The 21,065-nt window shown below is 32.3% G+C and overlaps 1 protein-coding gene across 2 annotated transcripts in view; it reads left to right on the top strand.

Moving 5' to 3' along the window:
- Positions 1 to 21,065, top strand: part of LOC118183633 (uncharacterized) — a 58,838-nt gene that overhangs the window by 9,259 nt on the left and 28,514 nt on the right. Inside the window, exons 2-3 of one of the 2 annotated variants that reach the window (XM_035353232.2) lie at positions 10,603 to 10,711; positions 17,627 to 17,882. In XM_035353232.2, the coding sequence (XP_035209123.2) occupies positions 17,642 to 17,882 (241 nt within the window). In that variant the 5' untranslated portion in view covers positions 10,603 to 10,711; positions 17,627 to 17,641. The remainder of the gene's footprint in view (positions 1 to 10,602; positions 10,712 to 17,626; positions 17,883 to 21,065) is intronic. The other variant, XM_035353231.2, reaches the window with a different exon arrangement.

Below are 21,065 nucleotides of genomic sequence, written 5' to 3' on the forward strand. Positions count from 1 at the left end.
CTGGATTCAATAAATGCTCATATGAACCCCTCCGTTACATTTACTGAATGCAAATTTCTTATATTAACTTCCATTTCATCGTATAATTTATGCAAACCCTTAACATTAGACGAACATCTCACGGATTCTAAGCTCAATAATTTAGTCATGTAAGAATTTATAATATAATCAGTTCTACCATATCTTTGTTTTAAAAGCTCAAGAAATGAGTCATAGTTTTTCTCATTTAATTCAAAACCCGCAACAACGTTATATGCAGGACCAGAAAGAAGAGATTTTAAATATTGGAATTTTTCAATTTTCGTAAATGAATTGTTTGAACCGATTGCGCTATCAAAACAGTTTAAGAATTTCATAAATTTGCCAGAATCACCAGAGAATCGCAAAATTTCTAACTTTGGTAATTTTAAAGCTGTAACGGTGTTTTCCGAAACACTAGATGTGTTGAGAACTGAAGAAGTCCGCTGAACATTTCCTGCTGCTAATTCTTTAATTTTGCTCTTTAGTTTAACCTTAGCGAACAATATTTTGTGATCGTATTCTTCCGAAACTTTTAATTCACTTTAAAATTTTTCCGGATCGTGTATGAGTGCTTCCACCTCTAAATCATGGCTTTTCAAGATCTGCTCTTTTGTTTCTAATAGTTCCAGTAGTTCTGATAATGAACTTACATCCTCGACAGCTTCATCGAGCTTCTGCACTCTTTTAACTAGTTTAGTAACACTAGTGCGAACGTTACTTCTTTTTTCAATTATTTTCGAAAGCTTATCCATATTAACTCAGAATTTGTGAGTTCAAAAGATCTTACCTCCACAGTCCAGTATGCAATGTTACGTATCCAAAAGCAAAATACGTACAGTATCCAAACTTCTCAGAAATATAATCCAGTAATGATGACTAATTCCGATATTCCACATTCGCGAACAAGATGCACCAATTTTGCATCTAATGGTTCTGTGAGACTAAAGGTGAATCCAAGAGATAATAAGAGGTTTTGTAAACAATAACAACATTTATTTAGAAGAAAATATATGAAAATTTCAATCAATTAGAGATATATTATTAGGCATCTCTGCCTTCCATGTCCTACACCTTTAGTATCCTGCCTGCCACTGACTATTGGGACGAACACAGCGTGCTCTAGTCAGAATGATGCTGGAAATATGTAATAAATGTAATTCATCACTGTATTAGCTATAACCATAATTCAGCCCTCATATTACCTTCCAGTAATTTTGAGAAGCTGAAAGTATTAACAACATCATGACGACTGGGTGAAAATTATATAAGCCACTTATCCACTTAGCTGGAATTACAAAGCCACATTCTCTAAGGTATCTCATATGTGATAGATAGGAATAGAGGCCGGAAGGTCGTATATTTTGCTAAAATTGAAAATCCAAGATTCTGCTCTCAATTGTTATTGTTAGCTTAGCACAAGTTTTGAGGTTTAGTTGTGCTTTGTACAGATGTACGACGAAATAATGCGAACACCTGTGAAAAAGTATGACATATTTCACACCTGCAGTACAGCAGTGCCACCTGCAACAGAAGTCTGCCACCTAGTGGGCGTGAAAAGGAAGGTATCGGTCTCTCAACAGCAGTCACCTGCGTTGCATGCTTTGATTGGCTTCTGTCTGTGAGAAGTTAAAATGTCAGACCTGTCAGAGTTTCAAAGAGGAACGATAGTTGGAGCGCGTTTAAGTAGAGCATCGGTTACGGAAACAGCAAACCTTGTGAAGTGTGCAAGGAGTATGGTATCAGCCGTTATGACAGTGTACACGAAAGAGGGTAAGACGACGTCTTCAAAGCACAACAGTGGCCGAAAGTCAAAGCTGGCTGATAGGGATAGACGGGTCTTGAAGCGCATAGTAGCCCAAAAGCACAAGCAATCATTATCCGAGACAACATCTGAAAGGAAAAGTCATTTCCAGGAGCCCGTATCAACAAAATCTGTCAAAAAGGAAACTTCATGCTGCGAACATTTATGGCAGAGTGGCAATTCGTAAACCCTTGATGACAGCAACTAATGCTTTCAAGCGATGCCAATGGTGCAGAGATCACAAAGGCTGGCCCCCCACAGCAGTGGCAACAGGTAACACGGTCAGATGAATCGTCATTCACCCTATTTCAGACGACCGAATGCGTTTATGTCTGGAGAACGCTCAAAAAAGCGTTTCATGCTGGCTGCCTCTTGCCGACTGTGAAGCATGGGGGTGGTGCCATTATAGTATGCAGGCGCATAGCCAGGGAGGTGCCCTGGGCTCCCGGGCACCCTCCCGCTTCATCACTACCTATACTTAAAAAAAAAAGTACTAATTAATTTTAGACTTAAACTTTTAAAATATTGCTTTCCAGCTTCCCAAAAACATTCATGTGATTAACAAAGAATGAACAGAAAGTCTCTGATTTTCAGTTTAGAAGAAAAATCAGGAAAAGTCAACTTTACTCATGAAAGAAGCGGCGGAAAAATGCTTCGAGAGTTAGGTGACATTTTCAAGTCGTAAAGCTTTTGTTCTTTTACAGTTTTGAAAAGCCCTTCGTATCCGGTCTCACTTTCCCTCTAGCTATTAAGTTTATGTCACTAAAGAACCAAAAGCCCTTTCGTTTCGGACCAGAAGAAAATAAGTATTTACAAACCAAAAAAATGTAAGTTGGGGTATTTCATTTTGAGAATTTGCTACTTATTATCTAAATATAATATAATATCTAAATATTGCACAAAAGAGGGAAGGAAAGATAATAAAATTATTTTGAGCGATTGTTTTTACATTAATTTCGAAATTCAGTTAAGTATAGCATAAATATTAAACTTTTTTTTTTTTTTTGAATAATGTAGAGATCATGTCAACTTCGTTGAATCCAGTGCAATGAATTTTATTTTATTAGTCATCTAGCAATTTATTGTTATTTAAAATGATTTAATAGGGTAGCTGTTAAATATGCAGATAGGTCATTCATTGCCAAGTAATTTATTTTATTATTAGACCAAAAGGGCAAATTTCCCAGAAGGGCTATTAATTTCGTTTTGGTATTTTGCATTTGTTTAGTATAAATGTCGTTTCAATTTTCAAACTGTTGCCAGCAAATATTAGAGCCCCGCATTATATTTAAAGAAATTAAATAATGAAGAATCTGAATGAAAGTATGCATCTTTGCTGCATTGTGAAAAAACAACAGTACCTAGAGGCATCAAATTTTGAATACCATAGTCCTTCACTCGAATATGAGCATCTGGAAGCCCAAATTTGGAATTTGTTTTATTACAGTACAAAGTCTTTAATCCGGACGTCCATAATATAGAATGATCTATAATCCGGACCTCAAAGCAACAAACTTTCTGTGCATGCGTAGTGTTTACGCATGCACGTTTAATGTATAATGGACGGTATAAGCTAGGCTAAAATTACCTAATTATCTATATCAGTTTATGTTGCAGATTGTGTTGTTCCTTAATCTTCTAAATGGATCCGGCTTATTATTTTTTGCAGACTGTTAGAGCAATTTTATAAAAAGTAAGCTTGAACTTTCGATTATGTCAAAAAGAATTTCCAATTCTGGAGCTGCCAAAGGATCTACGAAGTGAAAGCATGTTTCGATGCATGTTCGAAATAAAAAGTGGAATTGCTGCAAAAAATAGATAAAGGCATGAAGAAAGTGACAGAGAGGTTAGTGAAAATGAAAAAATTTCGATTGACAGTTAGTCGGTATTCTCGGCACAGCAATTACAGGACTTGAACAGCGGAACCTTTTAACTGAAAAAGAAATTATGTCTGTTTAGAGAATTAAAAAGAAAGTATTAGCACATAAAATGAAGCAACTTAAACAACTTACATTGAAAGAAATGTTTAATAAAGTAAACAAATAAATATTAAGCTCTTTTTTTTTTTTTTTTTTTTTTTGTAAATTTTGATACCCTTTAGATCATAATTGCTCTTTAATTTCATAAATTACGGTTTCATATTTTTAATTTTATAATTTCTGCATGTCATCTTACCAGATTTAAACTGATGATCTATAATCTGGAAAAACCTCTAATCCAGAATCGCTGATTGTCCTGATGAGTCCTGATGAGTCCGGATTAAAGACTTTGTACTGTATCTATTTCCTGTTTTGTAAAACTTTAACGAATTTTCGATTAACAAACTCATCCATTTCAAAGCGAGCAATGGCAACACATTACGAGGCGAATTATCTCCAGCACGAGAGACTGTGCATCGGAAATTCGAAAGATATGCTCTTTTTAGTTTATTTGGGATATTGCTGTTGAGTTGAATTTTATGGTTTAAGTTCGAAGAACATGATATTTAATAAATAAAGGTAACACACAAAACATTAAAAAAAAAACCCTGCCCCTTTGGATGTAATATAAAATCTGAAAGCTTTCAGATTTATTTTATGTGCAGCTGCGTTTGGGACAAATAATGAGATAATTACTGATTAAAAGGAAGTACAGTACAAAGTCCGTAATCCGGACTCGTCGGGACTTTGGCGATTCCGGATTATAGATCATAAATTTAAATCTGATACGATGGCATGCAAAAATAATACAATTAAAAATATGAAATCGTAATTTATGAAATAAAGAACAATTATGATCTACAGGCTATCAAAATTTACAAAAAAAAAAAGCTTAATATTTATTTGTTTACTTTATTAAACATTTCTTTCAATGTAAGTTGTTTAAGATGCTTGCATAAAAAAATTCAAAAAGTTCCTTTTTCTTGTGTCATATATAGTGGACTTTCCAATGCCATACTTCTCGCATAATTTTGAGACGGATAGGCCTTTATCCATTTTTTGCAGCAATTCCACTTTTTGTTTAATGGACATCGAAACATGCTGTCACTTTGTAGATCCTTTGGCAGCTCCAGAATTGGAGTCTTTTTGACATAATCGAAAGTTCAAGCTTAATTTTTATAAAATTGTTCTAACAGTCTGCAAAAAATAATAAGCCAGACCCAATTAGAAGATTAAGGAACAGCACAATCTGCAACATTAACTGAAATGCCTTAGATAATTTTAGCCTAGCTTATACCATCCGTTATACATTAAATGCGCATGCTCATAAAGTTTGTAGCTTTGAGGTCTGGATTATAGATCATTCCGGATTACAGACTTTGTACCGTATAAAACATGAGAATTGAAATAGAATGAAAAATGTACATAGCCCATTTGTGTGCAAAATGTATAAGATTGCTGAACAGTGCTAGTTCGACATAGGTTAGAATATCAAGGAACCAATATCAATATTTCCCCCCATTTGAAAATCCTGACTATTGTATAATTATAGCTATTATAATAATAGCTATAATTATAATAATAGCTATAATTATAGCTATTATAATAATAGCTATAATTATAATGATAAAATAAATTTTTAATGCATTCAAAATTGCATGCAGTATGTGCTATTGTGTATTTAAATGTATTTATCGAAACTGAAAACTTTGATAAATAGTAAAATTTTTCAATTTTTAATTACCTGCCACACATCATTCGAAAGCAAATCTGTCGATATAATGCTCATTGTGATTTTGTGTTTAATTACAGTCAAAAGTCTTTTATCCGGACTCGTCGGGACTTCGGCGATTCCGGATTATGGATCATCAGTTTAAATCTCGTAAGATGGCATGCAGAAATTCTAAAATTAAAAATATGAAACCCTAATTTATGAAATAAAGAACAATTATGATCTAAAGGGTATCAAAATTTACAAAAAAAAAAAAAAAAAAAAAGCTTAATATTTATTTGTTTACTTTATTAAACATTTCTTTCAATGTAAGTTGTTTAAGTTGCTTCATTTTATGTGATAATACTTTCTTTTTAATTCTATAAACAGACATAATTTCTTGTTCAGTTACAAAGTTCCGCTGTTCAAGTCCCGTTAATTGCTGTGCCGAGAATACCGACGAACTTGTCAATCGAAATTTTTTCATTTTCACTAACCTCTCTGTCACATTCTTCATGTCTTTATCCATTTTTTGCAGCAATTCCACTTTTTGTTTGTTGGACATCGAAACATACTTTCGTTTTGTAGATCCTTTGGAAGTTCCAGCATCGGAAATTCTATTTGACATAATCGAAAGTTCAAGTTTACTTTTATAAAATTGCTCTTACAGTTTGCAAAAAATAATAAGCAGGATACAATTCGAAGATTAAGAAACAACGCAATCATTAACATTAAGTGAAACAGATAATTAGATAATTTTAACTTACACCATCCGTTATACATTAAACGCACAGGCGAAAACGTATTCTGCACTTGCGCACACGCATATGCGCAGTAGTCAAGGTCTTACGTGCACGCGTAAAACGCCTGTGCGCATGTGCCAATGCGGCGCATGCACAGAAAGTTTTTAGCTTTGAGGTCTGGATTATAGATCATTCTGGTTTATGGGTGTCCAAATTAACGACTTTTGACTGTATTATAAAACTATTTTAGCAATACCTTTACTTGACCATCTGAATTTCCATTTAAAATCTCAATTTTCAAGTTTAGAAAAGACTGCATCCTTCCTGTTTTGCATACAGCCATCAGTTTGCGCTGATCTTGTAAATGAGTTGAAGAATGTAGAGCCATTAGTTTTTTTTTTTTTTTTTTAAATGCAGGAGTCGTGTGAAAAAGGAGAAATATCCTCGCCGGGACTCGAACCACGCACCTCTCGAATTCTCGTTGAGCATGCTGACCACTACACGGTGAAGGCTTGCTAAGAAGGCAGGAGAAATACCTTATATACTCCTCCTTTTAAAGGATGACTGAGGTTCTGAGGACCCAATCGCCAAATCCTGGTAGTGAAGAATCATCATTTAGTACCTTTTAGTTCAGGTGCCACTATAGAGATATTAGGTATTTTTTTTAAGCAGGAGAGTTAAAAAATGAGCCATGCCCTCGCCGGGACTCGAATTACTGTCCTCTTGAATACGCGCTAAGCATATTCAAGAGGACAGTAATTTGACCATTACACCACGAAGGCGTGCTAAGAAGACGGGAAATATGCCTTAGAAGGTGATACATAAAGATGATTTACCCTCTCCAGAACTTCTAAAAGAAGAAATGAAACATTGGCAACGGCATTTCATGTCTATTCCCAAAGCAAAGCTCCCAGGCACACCAGTTTTGGTTTTAAAAGCTTCGAATAAAATATTTTTACCAAATACTAATGTGCTTTTGCACATAGCAGCTACACTGCCGATAATATCTTGTGAATGTTAACTTTCTGCATGTGCTTTATTATTCGGTAATTATGACATCATTATTCGGTAAGTATTTTTTTCTTCGATATTTTGTACTCAGTGTCGCGGTTTCCAGAACCTATAAACTGAATGTTTATGTTCTGAGAGGCAACGCAGATTTCAGGTCGGCGGATTTTCGGTATTTGACTGTACTATGACGGAAGAGTGCAGAAATTCTTTGGTATTAAGGAACATTAATAATACCAAAGGAATATCAATTGAAAAAATTATTGATATATTTGCCAGTTTACAGCCACAGAAAGTGGAATTCGGGAATATTTCAAATGCCGAACTACAATGAAAAGCCAGAAAAATGTTTGCCCTTTATTTTTATTTTTTATTTTTATTTGCAACTTTTATGAATTTAATTCAATATCTTTATTATATACAACAAAAATACGGATTTTATATATTTATTTATCTTTATAGTTGTATTATGTAACCAAAATATAATGAATTTCATAATTCTTTTAATACAATCAAAAGTCGTTAATTCGGACCTCAAAGCTACAAACTTTCTGCGCATGCGTCGCGTAAGACCTTTACGGCTGCGAATATGCGTGTGCGCGTGCGCAAAATACGTTTACTAATGCGCGTTTAATGTATAACGGACGGTATAAGCTAAGCTAAAATTATCTAATTCAGTTAATGTTGCTGATTGCGTTGTTCCTTAATCTTCGAATTGGATCCGGCTTATTATTTTTTGCAGACTTTAAGAGCAATTTTCTAAAAGTAAGCTTGAACTTTCAATTATATCAAATAGAATTTCCGATTTATATTTGCTAATATGTAAAGGATCTAAAGCGAAAGTATATTTCGAAATCCGAAATCTGCTGGATCCTAGAATGGACATGTATCCTAGGATGGACATGTCCATCTTTTGTCCAGACTGTACTTCCTGGGGAGCGACCGTTTTTTGAAGACGACTATGCCCCTAGTCACACCGCTAGGCAATACTCAATAATGGTTCGAAGACCACGATGATGCAATTGATCATCTCGCTTGGTCCCCTCAGTCTCCGAACTTGAATATTATTGAAAATTTATGGGCATATTTGGAGTCCAAACTTCGTTCCCGATTTCCACCTCTATCCAGACTTTCGGGATTAGAAACCGCTCTGGAGGAATGGCTTAATATTCCTTTAAATAATTGTCCATGACCTTTATGGATCTATCCCACGTCACATTCAATCTGTATTTCAGTCAAAGGGTGGTCCAAACCCCTATTAATAAAGATGTTCCATTATTGCACAGGTGTTAATATTATTTTGTCCTCCATCTGTATTGCATTTGTTTAAAGTAGTTTGAAGTGTCAGTACTGATTGTAATATTGTGAAGATTTATAGGAGTATTTTGTGGAAAGTTCCAGAACTGTGAAGTGTTTCTTTTGATAAAATAAATTTTATCAACCTATCATCGGACCTGTATTCATTCAATTTATTATGAACCTACATGCATGCAACATTTAGATTCCGATCAAATAACCAACCGAAAATCTTTTCATTTTCTTTCTGTAGTATTTTCTGGATTTTAGATTTCATTCTCCATTAACTGATTCATGATTGAGGCATTGCCATTACAATTCACTTTTCTCACTTAGCATTTCTTCACATATTCCACCAATCAGAAAATTTAGCATTTTCCTCAGCACCTGGCATCACAGTTTTGTTTGTTTGGCTACTTTTGTGATGCAACCCCATTTTTAATTTAATTATAACACATTTTTAAAAACATAAATGGATTTTTATGATTTGAGGTTTGCCAAGAAATAAATAAGCAGCTATACTATTTCTTTATTTTCTTAATTTTTTATATTTTCCCTTTCAGTTATTGTAGATTTTGTATTCCAATTTAAAGAGTAACTGATTGATTAATTATGGCATTTCTATCACAGTGGCAGACTTAAGTTGTTTAGTATTTCTCCGCATATTCCATTAATCAGAACTTCGCTTTTGATTTGTAATATTATCTGAAAAACACCAAATTTGCAGCTATTATATTACCATTGTTATTATGAAATAATGGTAGCGTGCTCTATATTATGCCAAGCATTAATAAAAAAAGTTTGCAGACCTGTCATTGCTATCTTGCAGTGCTCCATATAGTAAATTTTGAAGTATTTCAAAAATTCTTGGATGGTCTCATTACTGCGTCAATTTTAAAGGCTAATTTATGTTTCGATTTCAAGGCACACAGATTCTGATATACATTGCTGATTCAAGGATGTACAGTTTTGAAGAACAAGTAAACTTTTACTACAGCCTCAATTTCTATAAGATAACAGTAATAATAACAGACTGAACAAAATAATACCGTGCATGAAATCAAAAAGTTACAGAAGAGTGCATATTGCAGTTCTAGGTGAACTTTTTATCAAAATCTAGTTTCTTTTCTGTTACAAACCATTATGTGCAACATTAAATACTAAATTTAAAAAAAAAAAAAAAAAAAAAAAATGAAGCTTTTTAAAGAAGTAAAACTGTTTAAAATATTTTTATCAAGCTATGTTTTACAGTGCAAGAAACTGGGTCACTTCTATGTTCATCTTGTCTCAAGCATAAATCTGATGATCAGTGTACTAATTTAAAACATACAGTGTCTGATGTAAGTAAATAGATGATCAAGTAGGTAAAATTTTTTATGCTACTAATGAATCATTTCATAGTGCATAAAACAGTCATTTCATAAAATTAATGGAGGTGCTGCAAGATATAAGCTTCCATTTAAAAGTGACTTAAGTGATAAATTATTAAATGATGTAAATGAAGAATGAATGGAGAAATGCAGCAGTGTTTTACTTAATTAAATGGTATGTATGATGCAAAACCAGCATTTTTCAAACTTTATTCTTGGAGGGACCACTTTTATTAATTAAAATGTTTTATGGACCACCTTAATTTTGTCCCTTAATTTAATAAAAACGAAATTTAGTAATGTTACTGCCAGTATACTTGTATTTTTAATATATAATGAATTAGAATTTAATTTGATATATTATAAAGTAATTAAATTAATAGAAGGAAATTTAAATTTGATTTTAAGAATTCAAGGCTATTAGAATTTGTATAATCTATCTTTTTAATTAAAATTTAATGAAATATTGGTATTAATAAGATGGACGAGTCTGCTATTTCCTGCATCACTGTTCTATAGTTGGAAGCTGGTGAGAAGCATCACAGTGTTTTAAATCCCTTTTTTTGTTGCTAAAGTGAGAAGTCCACAGATAAAGTCAACAAATAATAAATTTTATAAAAAATGTTGGAAGAAAAAGTGACAGATGATTGCCATGAGTATTTTCCAAACTCTGAGATTTTAAGCTATAGTATATGCAGTTAATTTAATTTTTTGTCTTTTTTGGAAATCTAAGAGGGCCATAAGGAGGACCATTTTTTACTTCAAGGACCACTGATTTAGAAATCCTGTGTAGACAATTGTTCGAATAACCACAACCAGTCAACAATCAGTGTATACAATAGGTATAACTTTATTTACATATCTCTTGCTGTTGAAACCATTAAAAAAGTGGAAGTTTAAATGTGAAATTGGTAATTCTGCAATTGATAATGCAGCAAATATGGCAAAAATCAGAAAAGAATCAGAAAAACAATTTTCAGCTTATATATCATGTACATAATGTATTCGCTGTTTCTGAATGTATTATTCAAGTCAAATATTTTTTAAATTGCTAGTTTTGTTCAAACCAAATTTAATGAATTGATTTAAATATACCATCTGAATGAGCATACCAAGTTCCAGTATGTGCTAAAATATTAAAATTATTTAAAAACTTGCCAGATTTCATGTAAATTGTGGAGAAAAAGAACACACAGTCAAAAGTTGTTAATATAGCAGTTAAAGAAATGCTGAAAAATTCTTTTTTTCATATGAAGTTAATTTCAGTTACTGTGGGTAAAATCTATTACTGTGGGTAAAGTCTAGTTGCAGCATTGTTTAAAGTTTGTACAGGTTTTGAGAACAGCTTAAAAAAAAGATAAAGCATATCAAAGATAAAACATGATATGAACAAACATCATTACTGGCATATTTTAGCTTATATTTTATAGCCAAATTATAAAGCTGAAACTTATTAGCAACTGAAAAGAAACAGGCACTAGAATTAATAAAGCTAGGCAAACACTGCTTTGTTCAGCATCACACTGAAATTTATAACTCATGTTTCACCTTTCTGTAACGCCAATTTGAAAATGAGACACTGACTACATACTGCTAAGTGATTGAAATCAATAGCTCTCTACAAAGAATGTATAGGGATTAAAGGATACTTTTCCAGTATGTACTTTGCACATACTTTGCTAGGCTTTTTTAACTGTAAATAATTTTTAATTTTAAGAACAGTTTATAGATACATACACACAATGATAGCCCAGACTGCACTAACAGTGGGTCTCGGCATCCATTTGGCTTCTGTTTCACAGGTGCTGAAAAGCATGGCAGGTCCATAATGGAAAAATTCCAAAAAAGTATTACATGGATATTATTGAAATGTTAAGCACAGCAAAGTCTTCTTTAGCAAGTACTGAAAAAGTGTTTTCCATTTTCAGAATTTGTTCACAACAAATTAAGAAATCAATTATGGGATGAAAAGGTTACAAAACTTTCTTTTTCCCTTTTTGTTTAAAGCACTCAATGCAAATAGCTATAATGCAAATACTATAATGCACACATAGTGCAACAAACTGCTTTGAAAAGGTTGTATAGATTACAGATATAAACATTCCTATAGTTATATTTATTCTGACTGTTTAATTTGTATTTCTGTATTTATATAAATACAGCTTTTAGCATTATTCAATGCTAAAAGATATACAGCACAAAGTCCAAAATCTGGACTCCTCAGGACTTCTGCAATTATAGATTTTAGATCATCAGTTTAAATCTAGTAAGAAGACATGTAGAAATTATAAACATCAAAAATCTCATCTGTTTGTTTTTGAAATAATAAAACTTTTACGACCTTTAGAGAATCAAAATTTACAAAAAAAAAAAAAAAAAAAAAAAAAGTTTTCCAGATTTTATACTACACCCAAAGGGGCTTTTATTTCATGTTTTGTGTGTTACCTTATTAAATATCATGTTCTTTGCCTTTAAATCATAAAATTAACTTCGTCAGCAATATCATAAAATAATTTAAAAAGAGCTAGAAAAAGCTTTACCATTTCCGATACACAGTTTTGCGCACTGAAGATAAGAATGTTTTTCTTTCCATACAGTGTTGCCATTGCTTGCTTTGAAATCACTGAGTTTCTTAATCAAAAACTCATGCATGCAACATACGATATAGATAAAAAAAAATTCTAAATTCAGGCTTCCAGATGCCCATATTCAGGTGAGGAGGTATGTTATTTTTTGAAAATGGCAGCTAAACGGCACAGAAGTTATACTGCTGGTTTTAAGCTTAATGTAGTTTCATGTGCTGAACAAATCGGAAATAGAGCAGCAGCTCGAGAGTTTGAAGTGGATTAGAGATGCATTCGATGTTGGAGGAGGGAAAAATTAAAAACACTTAAAAATATGCCACAACAGAAACGAGCCAAAAGAAGTGGTAAGGTGGCTGAATCTAGAGGATGATCTTGCAAACTGAATAAAGGAGCAACGAGGAAAGCGAATGGTAACTTTTACTGTAAACATTCACTTACAAGCAAAATTTATGGCGTAACAAATGAACATAAATGATTTCAAAGGAGGGCCTTGCTGGTGTAGCAGATTTATGAAAAGAAAAATATTTCTGTGTGAACTAGAACAACAATTACCAATAGACTGGCAGGAGAAAAAAGCATCTTTTATAGAATATGTGACAGATATTATTGACAAAAACTACTTCCATCACAGATAATAAATACGGAATGTCATTAGCTTTTGACTCTCCTGCAAACAGAACTATTGATGGAACTAGTGCAAAAACTGCATCCGTGCTTATGACAAGGCATGAAAGAACGTCATTTACATCTGTGTTAGCTTGTGCTACAAATGGTGGCAAGCTAAAGCTGATAATAATTTTTAAAAGGAAAACTATTCCAAAGGGAGATTTTCTTAATGTCGTAATTATTTGTGCAAATGAGAATTGATGGATGTGCGAAACCATGCATGAGTGGCTACAAAAAATTTGACAGTGTCGTAAGGGATCTTTTTTCCAACCAGAAGGGTTGTTGATAATGGATTCCATGTGTTTTCATTCACTTGAGTAAGTGAAAACCAGATGTCAAAAACTGTCTGCGACCTTAGCAATAATTCCTGGTGGTTTGACAAAAATCTTGTCAGTTAATAAATCCATCAAAGCTGAAGTCCAAAAGCGGTAGGAGTGTTGGATGAGTGAAGGATTGCATATGTATACCAAAAGTGGCAAAATGCATAGAGCATCTTATGAAGAAGTTGCAAAGTGGGTAGAAATTGGTAAAAACATCGTCAATAACAGCAGGGTTCAAAGAAGTGGAAATTATATCCTCATATAAAGAGACTGTAAACCAAGAAGATGAATGTAACGATCTGGAAGACTTGAACTATTTACATCAGGATTTGCTATATCTTTTTAATTCAGAAAGTGAAGAATCAGCTTTTGATGGCTTCATATGATGTACAGTTTGCAGTTTGCTTTAATTCTTTTTGTAAGTAAAATTTAAAATTTCCATTCAAATTTAATATCTTGTTGTTGCAATATTTTTTATAATACAGTATGAGTATTACAAATATGGACTTCTTTAGTACGTAAACATAAGTATATTTGTGAAAGTAAATATATTTTCAAAATTTCTAGCCTATAATTTATTTTTGAGTTATGGTTTCATTTCATGCATTTTTCTTAACTGATATGTCATATATCAGGACATAGGTTAAGATTTTGCGCATGTAAGATCCACGACCATGTCACGTGCAATTTAATTTACTGCAGCGTTTACGCTGATGCAGCCTTTCTTCCAGAAGTTATGACAGTGCTGTGTCAAGATTTCCCACTAAATTGTCAGTTGAAATTTTTTCACTGTTAACCTCTCTGCACTTTCTTCATTATTGGTAGAGAAATTTTCTGGATTTGGAACCCTACTACAAATTTCGTTATCTGTCTGTTGAATCATTATTGAGGCAAGCTCATCCTAATGGATTATTTCCGTTATATTATTTTCATTTATTACCACTTTTCTGGAAATTCCATTAATTGGAAAATTTCGCATTCTGTGTGCAATATTTGAAAACCTTCAAATTCAATGCTTTCGCTATAAAGCTTAGCAGGCGTCCGCTATGCACTATTTGCGATTAAAGACATGTTTTTCCACTAAAACTTGTCTTGTTCCTAACATGTGCTGAGGAAATTAAGCCTGAATTATATTAGTAAATATCAAACACACATACACACAACATGACAGGTGATGCCCAATAGATAATCACCTGCTATGTGCCTGAAAGCATGGCATAATAAAGTACCCTTATAGGAACAATAAATCAGTTATTCTTAATTCATACAGCAATAAATGGCTGATGAATACCATTTACAAAATCCATTTTTAGAAATTTCTGTTTGTCAATGCTCTTAACACTTTGTAATGCAATTGGCTTAAGTTTGTATTAGTCCCCAAGCGTAATGTCATAATAAAAGGTTACCATGCTGTTTGGTATTTACTTATGGATATTTAAAACAAAAATTGTTCTAGATATCAGCGTGTGATTCATTTCTGAAGCGGTGGCCAGTTGATATTCATGTGATGTTGAAAGCAAAAAATAATAAAAAAATTATTCCATAGTTTTATTCAGTAGGCGTAAAATCAAGAATAAACTTTGATAGAATGTTTTGATTTGAGATGTATGCCAAGCAATAAGGCAGCTATGGAGCCAAATTACTGATTATACAGTTTTAGGCTAATGAATGATAGTGTTTCTTCAAGATGTAGCTGTTTTATTTAGTGTTGAAAAAAAAAATTATGAAGGAGGACCCTCCATATGCTACTCCTAGAATCTGATTCATTCTCAATTTCCTAAAAAAAAAAAAAAAAAAAAAAAAAAAAAACATTGCTAGTGATCAGGAGTTAGGATATTTGATGTCCAAATTTTGGATTTTTTATGGTAATTACAATATTTTTTTGTGGCGGGTTACTTGTTTGTTAGCATATAAATGCATTTACGCTTGTATCTGGTTGTAACGAAAGTTTTCCGCCAAAAAAAATTCTTAATAAACTTCGGAAAAAACATGAAAGCAGTACCTTTAGTGCAGGTAGTAATCATCATCCAAATCTATGATTTTCTGCCAAAGATTTGGTTGTTTTTCAAAGACTTTGCCCAGAAACTTGCTGACTGCAAGTCCAAAACAGATCAACACCATTTCAGATGTCCTATGCAGAATGGAAGGTAGCACCAGCAAGATATAGCTGCACGTGTGAGAAAAGATAGAAGTTTGAAGGAGCAATGTCGGGACTATATGGTGGGTATGGCAAAAGATCCCATTTGAGTTCATACCGAGCCCAGCCCGTGAATACAGACACATATAGTCTTGCATTATCTTGATAGAACATTACCTTTTTGCACCAATACTCAGTTTGACGTTTTCCTTTGATAGCATCTTACTGGCGAGGATTTTACGTTTTTCCAGATACTCCTTGAGGATAATACCATGGCAATCCCACCAGATACAGCATGATCTTTTTGTTAGTCAAAATGTGCTCACCAGGTGCAGACCAACCCCCTTTTAGGCCATTGTTCAAGTAAATCCACTTTCCATCACAAGTGAAAATCTGGTCCAAAAGTTTGCCCTTGCGTTGATATTCAAGCATATTAGTGCAGGCCTGAACACATCTGCTCGAGTCAACTCATGTCACATCCAGCAATTGAACTTGTATGTCAAGATTAGATGATGCATAGCACGATTAATGGACATGGCGCTAATGTCCAACTCCTTAGTAAGCTCTCGAGTGGTTGCATACTGATCTTCCACAAGTTCTCGCAGATGGGCCTCATCAACATCAGTAGGCCAGTCACAGCTCTCTTCTTGAATGTCATAGTTCTTATTTTTTAACTTTCAGTACCAAATCTTTACAGTTTCATATGATAATAGATTAGTCCCTAAAGCTGTACACGTGATTTGATGACATTCTATAGCAGACTTTTTGCAGCAGATTTGGAAGTAAATGATGGCTCTAATCTGGCAGCATGATAGTTCCATTTCAGACATCTTGTACTTCATGATATTTTTAAAAAATTTTTTGAACACATTGTTCTAAATCAAGTCACTTTCTTCCAAATGCCAAAAATCGTTACACAAAATATGATTTAAATGTGGCAATGCAAACTGCATTGACTATATTTGCGGTGGTGGGAAACTTTCGTTGAAACCTGATATTAAGTGATTAAAGTTATTAAAGACACAAAGCTGCCAAGATATTTCACATTGTAAGCTATTCATCAGTAAAATTATTTAGAATTTAAATTATTTCTTTTTAATTATTATAGTAGTTTATGCATAAAAATATGTATTATGCTTCCTAATATGATCTGATTAGAAGTTTAATTATTTTGAAAACCACCAATGTATGGAAAGTTAACATAGAAATAAATCAAAAGTATGGGGAAAAAAAATTTTTTTATACGTTGGGAAAAATATTAAAGTATATAGTCCCCACTTACAGCAGATATCAGTGTGGTTGTGGTCAATGTCATCATTCAGGCATTGTTATCGAATTGCTGAAGTTCTGCTCATCTGTATACAAAAACATTGAAAATATATCACTTATTGTGATCAAAATATTACAGAATAAAATTTTTAAATTGCACTAAATTTGCCATGCAAGTTCAAAATTGATTATAAAAATTGAGAAATGATAAAGAAATGTTGCCAAATAGCTTGGTTTCAATTTTAGTCAATCACTTAAAATTAGGTAAATAACAACCTTAGTTTGACATAGATTTCAATAACACTATAGGTTTTTAGGCTCAGGCACAGGTTCCTCTTCAGGAATGAAAACAATTCCTGCAGAGTACTTCCCCCCCCTCAAAACGTCAATATGTATTAACTAAGGTTCCTTTTTTTTTATAATTTTTACATCAGCAAGTCCTCTTATATTTCTAGTTATATTTATATTAAATTAATTAAATTCCATAGCTATTTTGAAGGATTTGTAATGTTATCAAGATAGCTATGGACAAATGTGATTACTTTAAGCAGTGCCCATTATTCATCTTATTTTTGGTGGAATGTTTGTTAAAAAATTGCATATGTAATAGAAATTTAATAAACTGGTACGCACTGTAGGATTTGATAATAACTGGTCGGATTAAATTCAGAAATTTCAAATCCCAAACATGTCTTCAATAGAATTTTTTCATTTAATAATGTTTATAGTAAATATAAATTTCAAAAAATTTAGGTCTTAATCATATACCTTGCCTTTCAGATAGCAAAAGAATATATGTTAATAATGGCAGAAATAAAGAACATACCTGCCATTTCTACACTTATCTTTATGGATCTGGAAACAACTGGACTACCTACTTATGTTGGAAGGAAAAATGTTCATATCACTGAACTATCATTGCTTGCAGTTGACAGAGATGTTTTTGAAACTGATGAATCATTTCGCATCATAAACAAACTGAGTTTCTGCATTCGCCCACGAGTTGCCATTTCACCTGGTGCAATGGATATAACACGTAAGTTATCAAACAGCTATACAAATACCTACTAATGCCTTAGTGATATTTTTATAAAAATACATAGCTGGAAAGCATTAAAATGATTGTAATTATTAATTTATATCTATGAAAATGCACAGCATAAGTACTATGTTTCAGTATGTGCTTTTGCTATGTCATGATTTCTACAATGCAAGTTATAACCTTCTGTTTCTAAAATATATATTGTCAGGATTAAGAGGTTTGTAAAATGTCTTATAGTTTTATTTAAGCTTCATGTACTTTCAATATAGTAAAGTAATGTTTCCAAGCTCAAATATGTAGCTACATATCGTGCAAGTATATAATATACTGCAAAGAAAAAAAAAAAAAAAGTTTCAAATTGTTTTTTACTTTAAAATTTCAAAGAAAAAGCTAAGATGTTTTGACAAATTGCAACACCTAATCACTCTTCCATCATTCTTATTCAAATGTACAAGTCTTATTACAACCCTACAATTTATTTCAGATGCATTATTTGTGAGTATTTCCCCCCCTTTTTCTTCAAAGAGAATAAGACATAATGATCCAGTGAATGCTTTACATTCACTGGAAAAGAGAGGCAAGTTTGTCCACCTTAGACACTTATCAGCTACCTGCTTAAGGGAAGAGATCCCTTTTTGTGTGGAAGATTTTCTAAGAGAAATTTATTGGCATTTATGTAACATTTTGCCACCCAGACAGGAAAGCGATTAGTGACTCTGACTGCTGCATTGAAAGGGTCCACGGTAGAATCCTGGAGAAGGCGTGGATGTAATTTGTCTGTCCCTTCATAGTGTGTTCATAGCAGTGTCCCACCTATTAAGTGCCTCCATAATAAAGAGACTATCGCTTAGTAGTAGCCAATGACTATAAAGGACTAGAGCCTGCCATTGGGGGGCGGGGTCACATTTGAGGAAAATCATAAAAATTCTTATGAAGGCAGCCTGTTAATCAGCTTTGAATCTAGCTTAACTTCTAGTGTCCAGCAGTGTTAAGCATCTGGCCACAGATATGCAACAGAAGATACAAAACAATCATTAATTTCATAAAATCAAAATAGAGGAATTTCAGATTTTTTTTCGAAATTACATAAAGAAATGGATAATAATTACAAATGCATTAACCACTTAACAGTTTCTTTTTTCCGCCATATTATGACAAAAAAATAAGCATATTTTTGATAAACATTTTTATGAAGAAATTCATTATATAAACCCAAATCAGCAATCAGAACTATTAGAAGTGTTGAATTTATTGATTTATGCTAATTTTTATTTTCATCGTAAAAAGCAAATTTTTCCTTAAAGTTGGCTTTTTTCGAACAAGTAAGCAAACTGGAAAGAACAATTTACAAAAATAGATGTCAGAATTTAAAATGTTTTATTGTTATTACATATCTATTCGATTCCAAAGAAGAATTATTAATATCAAAAAAGAAGAATTATTAATATCAAGTTCACAAAAGTTCCGAATTTTGAGTTAGATTATCTATACTTTCTGTTTCTTCATCGGTAGAGAAGTCAGACAACAAACTGTCATTACTTCCAGAATCATTTAGTGAAATTTCAGATTCACTATCCGAGTCAATATCAGAGTTATCTTCAGTTATAAGCTCCTCATTATCATTCATTTCTTCTTTTATTTTAGCTCCAAATTTAAAAGAAATAGTATTCGCAGTAACTGGAACACCGATATAGAAATTTCACACCTTTACTTGTGTAAAAGAATTCTTTAAAACCTAACCGTGAAACCAGTTGTTTTGCAATTGTAACTTTAATGGATTACTAGCGCCATCTATTAGAAACATTACACACTAAACAAGCAAAAAATTCGGGCAAATCAGTCTATTAGACTAGAAAAAAATGGGGAAAATAAAAAAAAGTGCCATTTCCAAGTACCCAAACGATGTTCCGGCAAAACTGGAAAGTGGTTAAGTACGAGTAAATAGTTTTCCAAAGCACTTGCTCTCTTTTCCGAACTGAAACAAAGTATTCAAGTTTTGCATTTTCACATCAAATGTGAATTTAATGATAGATTTATCCTCTAAGCAGCTAAGCCATATATGTACATTCAAAAATATTAGTCTTGATGTGTTAAAGTATAGAGACTCTTGAAATAGGTCCACACAATTACATTAGTTATAACACTCTACTCAATATAAAATTCTTTACCTGACTTTTATATTTGAAAGTGTTAACAGTAAACATGTACATTTTCTGTAAAATGTTTTAAATGATGAAAAGATTTGTTTCTTATTTTTAAGTAATCTATAACTTTTTATACGTTTTAAATATATAAAGTTATTTAATATTCTTTAAAATGAATAACCTTATATATTTAGAACTATTAGAATAAATAACTTTCTAAATATATAAATTTCATACACTCTCTTTTTATACTCATCTTTAGGAAAATGTTATACTCATTATAAAAAAACAATGTAAAAGGTACGACTCTCTTTCAATGACAAAATTCGACTGAGATGTTCACATTTGCAATAATTATGGATTTTACAGTATAAGAAAATAGAATTTACCACTCTACTTGAGGGATTGGTTAAAAATTAAACTAGGATAAATCAAGTCTTTTTATTTTAAAGTCATTCAGTGATATTATTTCGTGATTTACTAATATGTAACATTCTTTAAATTATATTACATTTGGCATGCCAACATAATTTTCATATAAATAACTTAAACATTTCCAAATAGTAAAAATATGCTACTATTATCTACATGCAGTTTTATTACATTAATAATACATACAGTGGTGGCCAAAATTGTGGACACTTTTGGAAATTTTTATGTTTTGGAAATTTGTATGCTTATAGAAAATGTTACGTTTCGCAAAATGCAAACTTGTATATATCATTTTAAAGAGAATTTATTACTGAATTCAATACAAAACACAAAATTCAATTATTTGCAATACAAAAAAAGTTATATGTACTTTAATATAAATAAAAAACACAGTTATGAAGTGGTTTCTAATGTCTAGCTTTCCTGGCCGATCACTGTTCTTGTTCTGAGAACCAATCAAATGTTAGTAACTGCCAGTAGAAGCTGACATCATGTTTACACTTGAAACAATTCATTATTTTGCTTTGTTCTGTAGAAGGAGGACCTGTTTCTTATACACTGCAATTACAAGTAGGAATTTTTGTAAAAATTTTTAATATTT

Source organism: Stegodyphus dumicola, chromosome 1, assembly GCF_044657685.1.
Source record: "Stegodyphus dumicola isolate Sdum_Otavi_A_Nest chromosome 1, ASM4465768v1".
NCBI lineage: Eukaryota > Metazoa > Arthropoda > Arachnida > Araneae > Eresidae > Stegodyphus > Stegodyphus dumicola.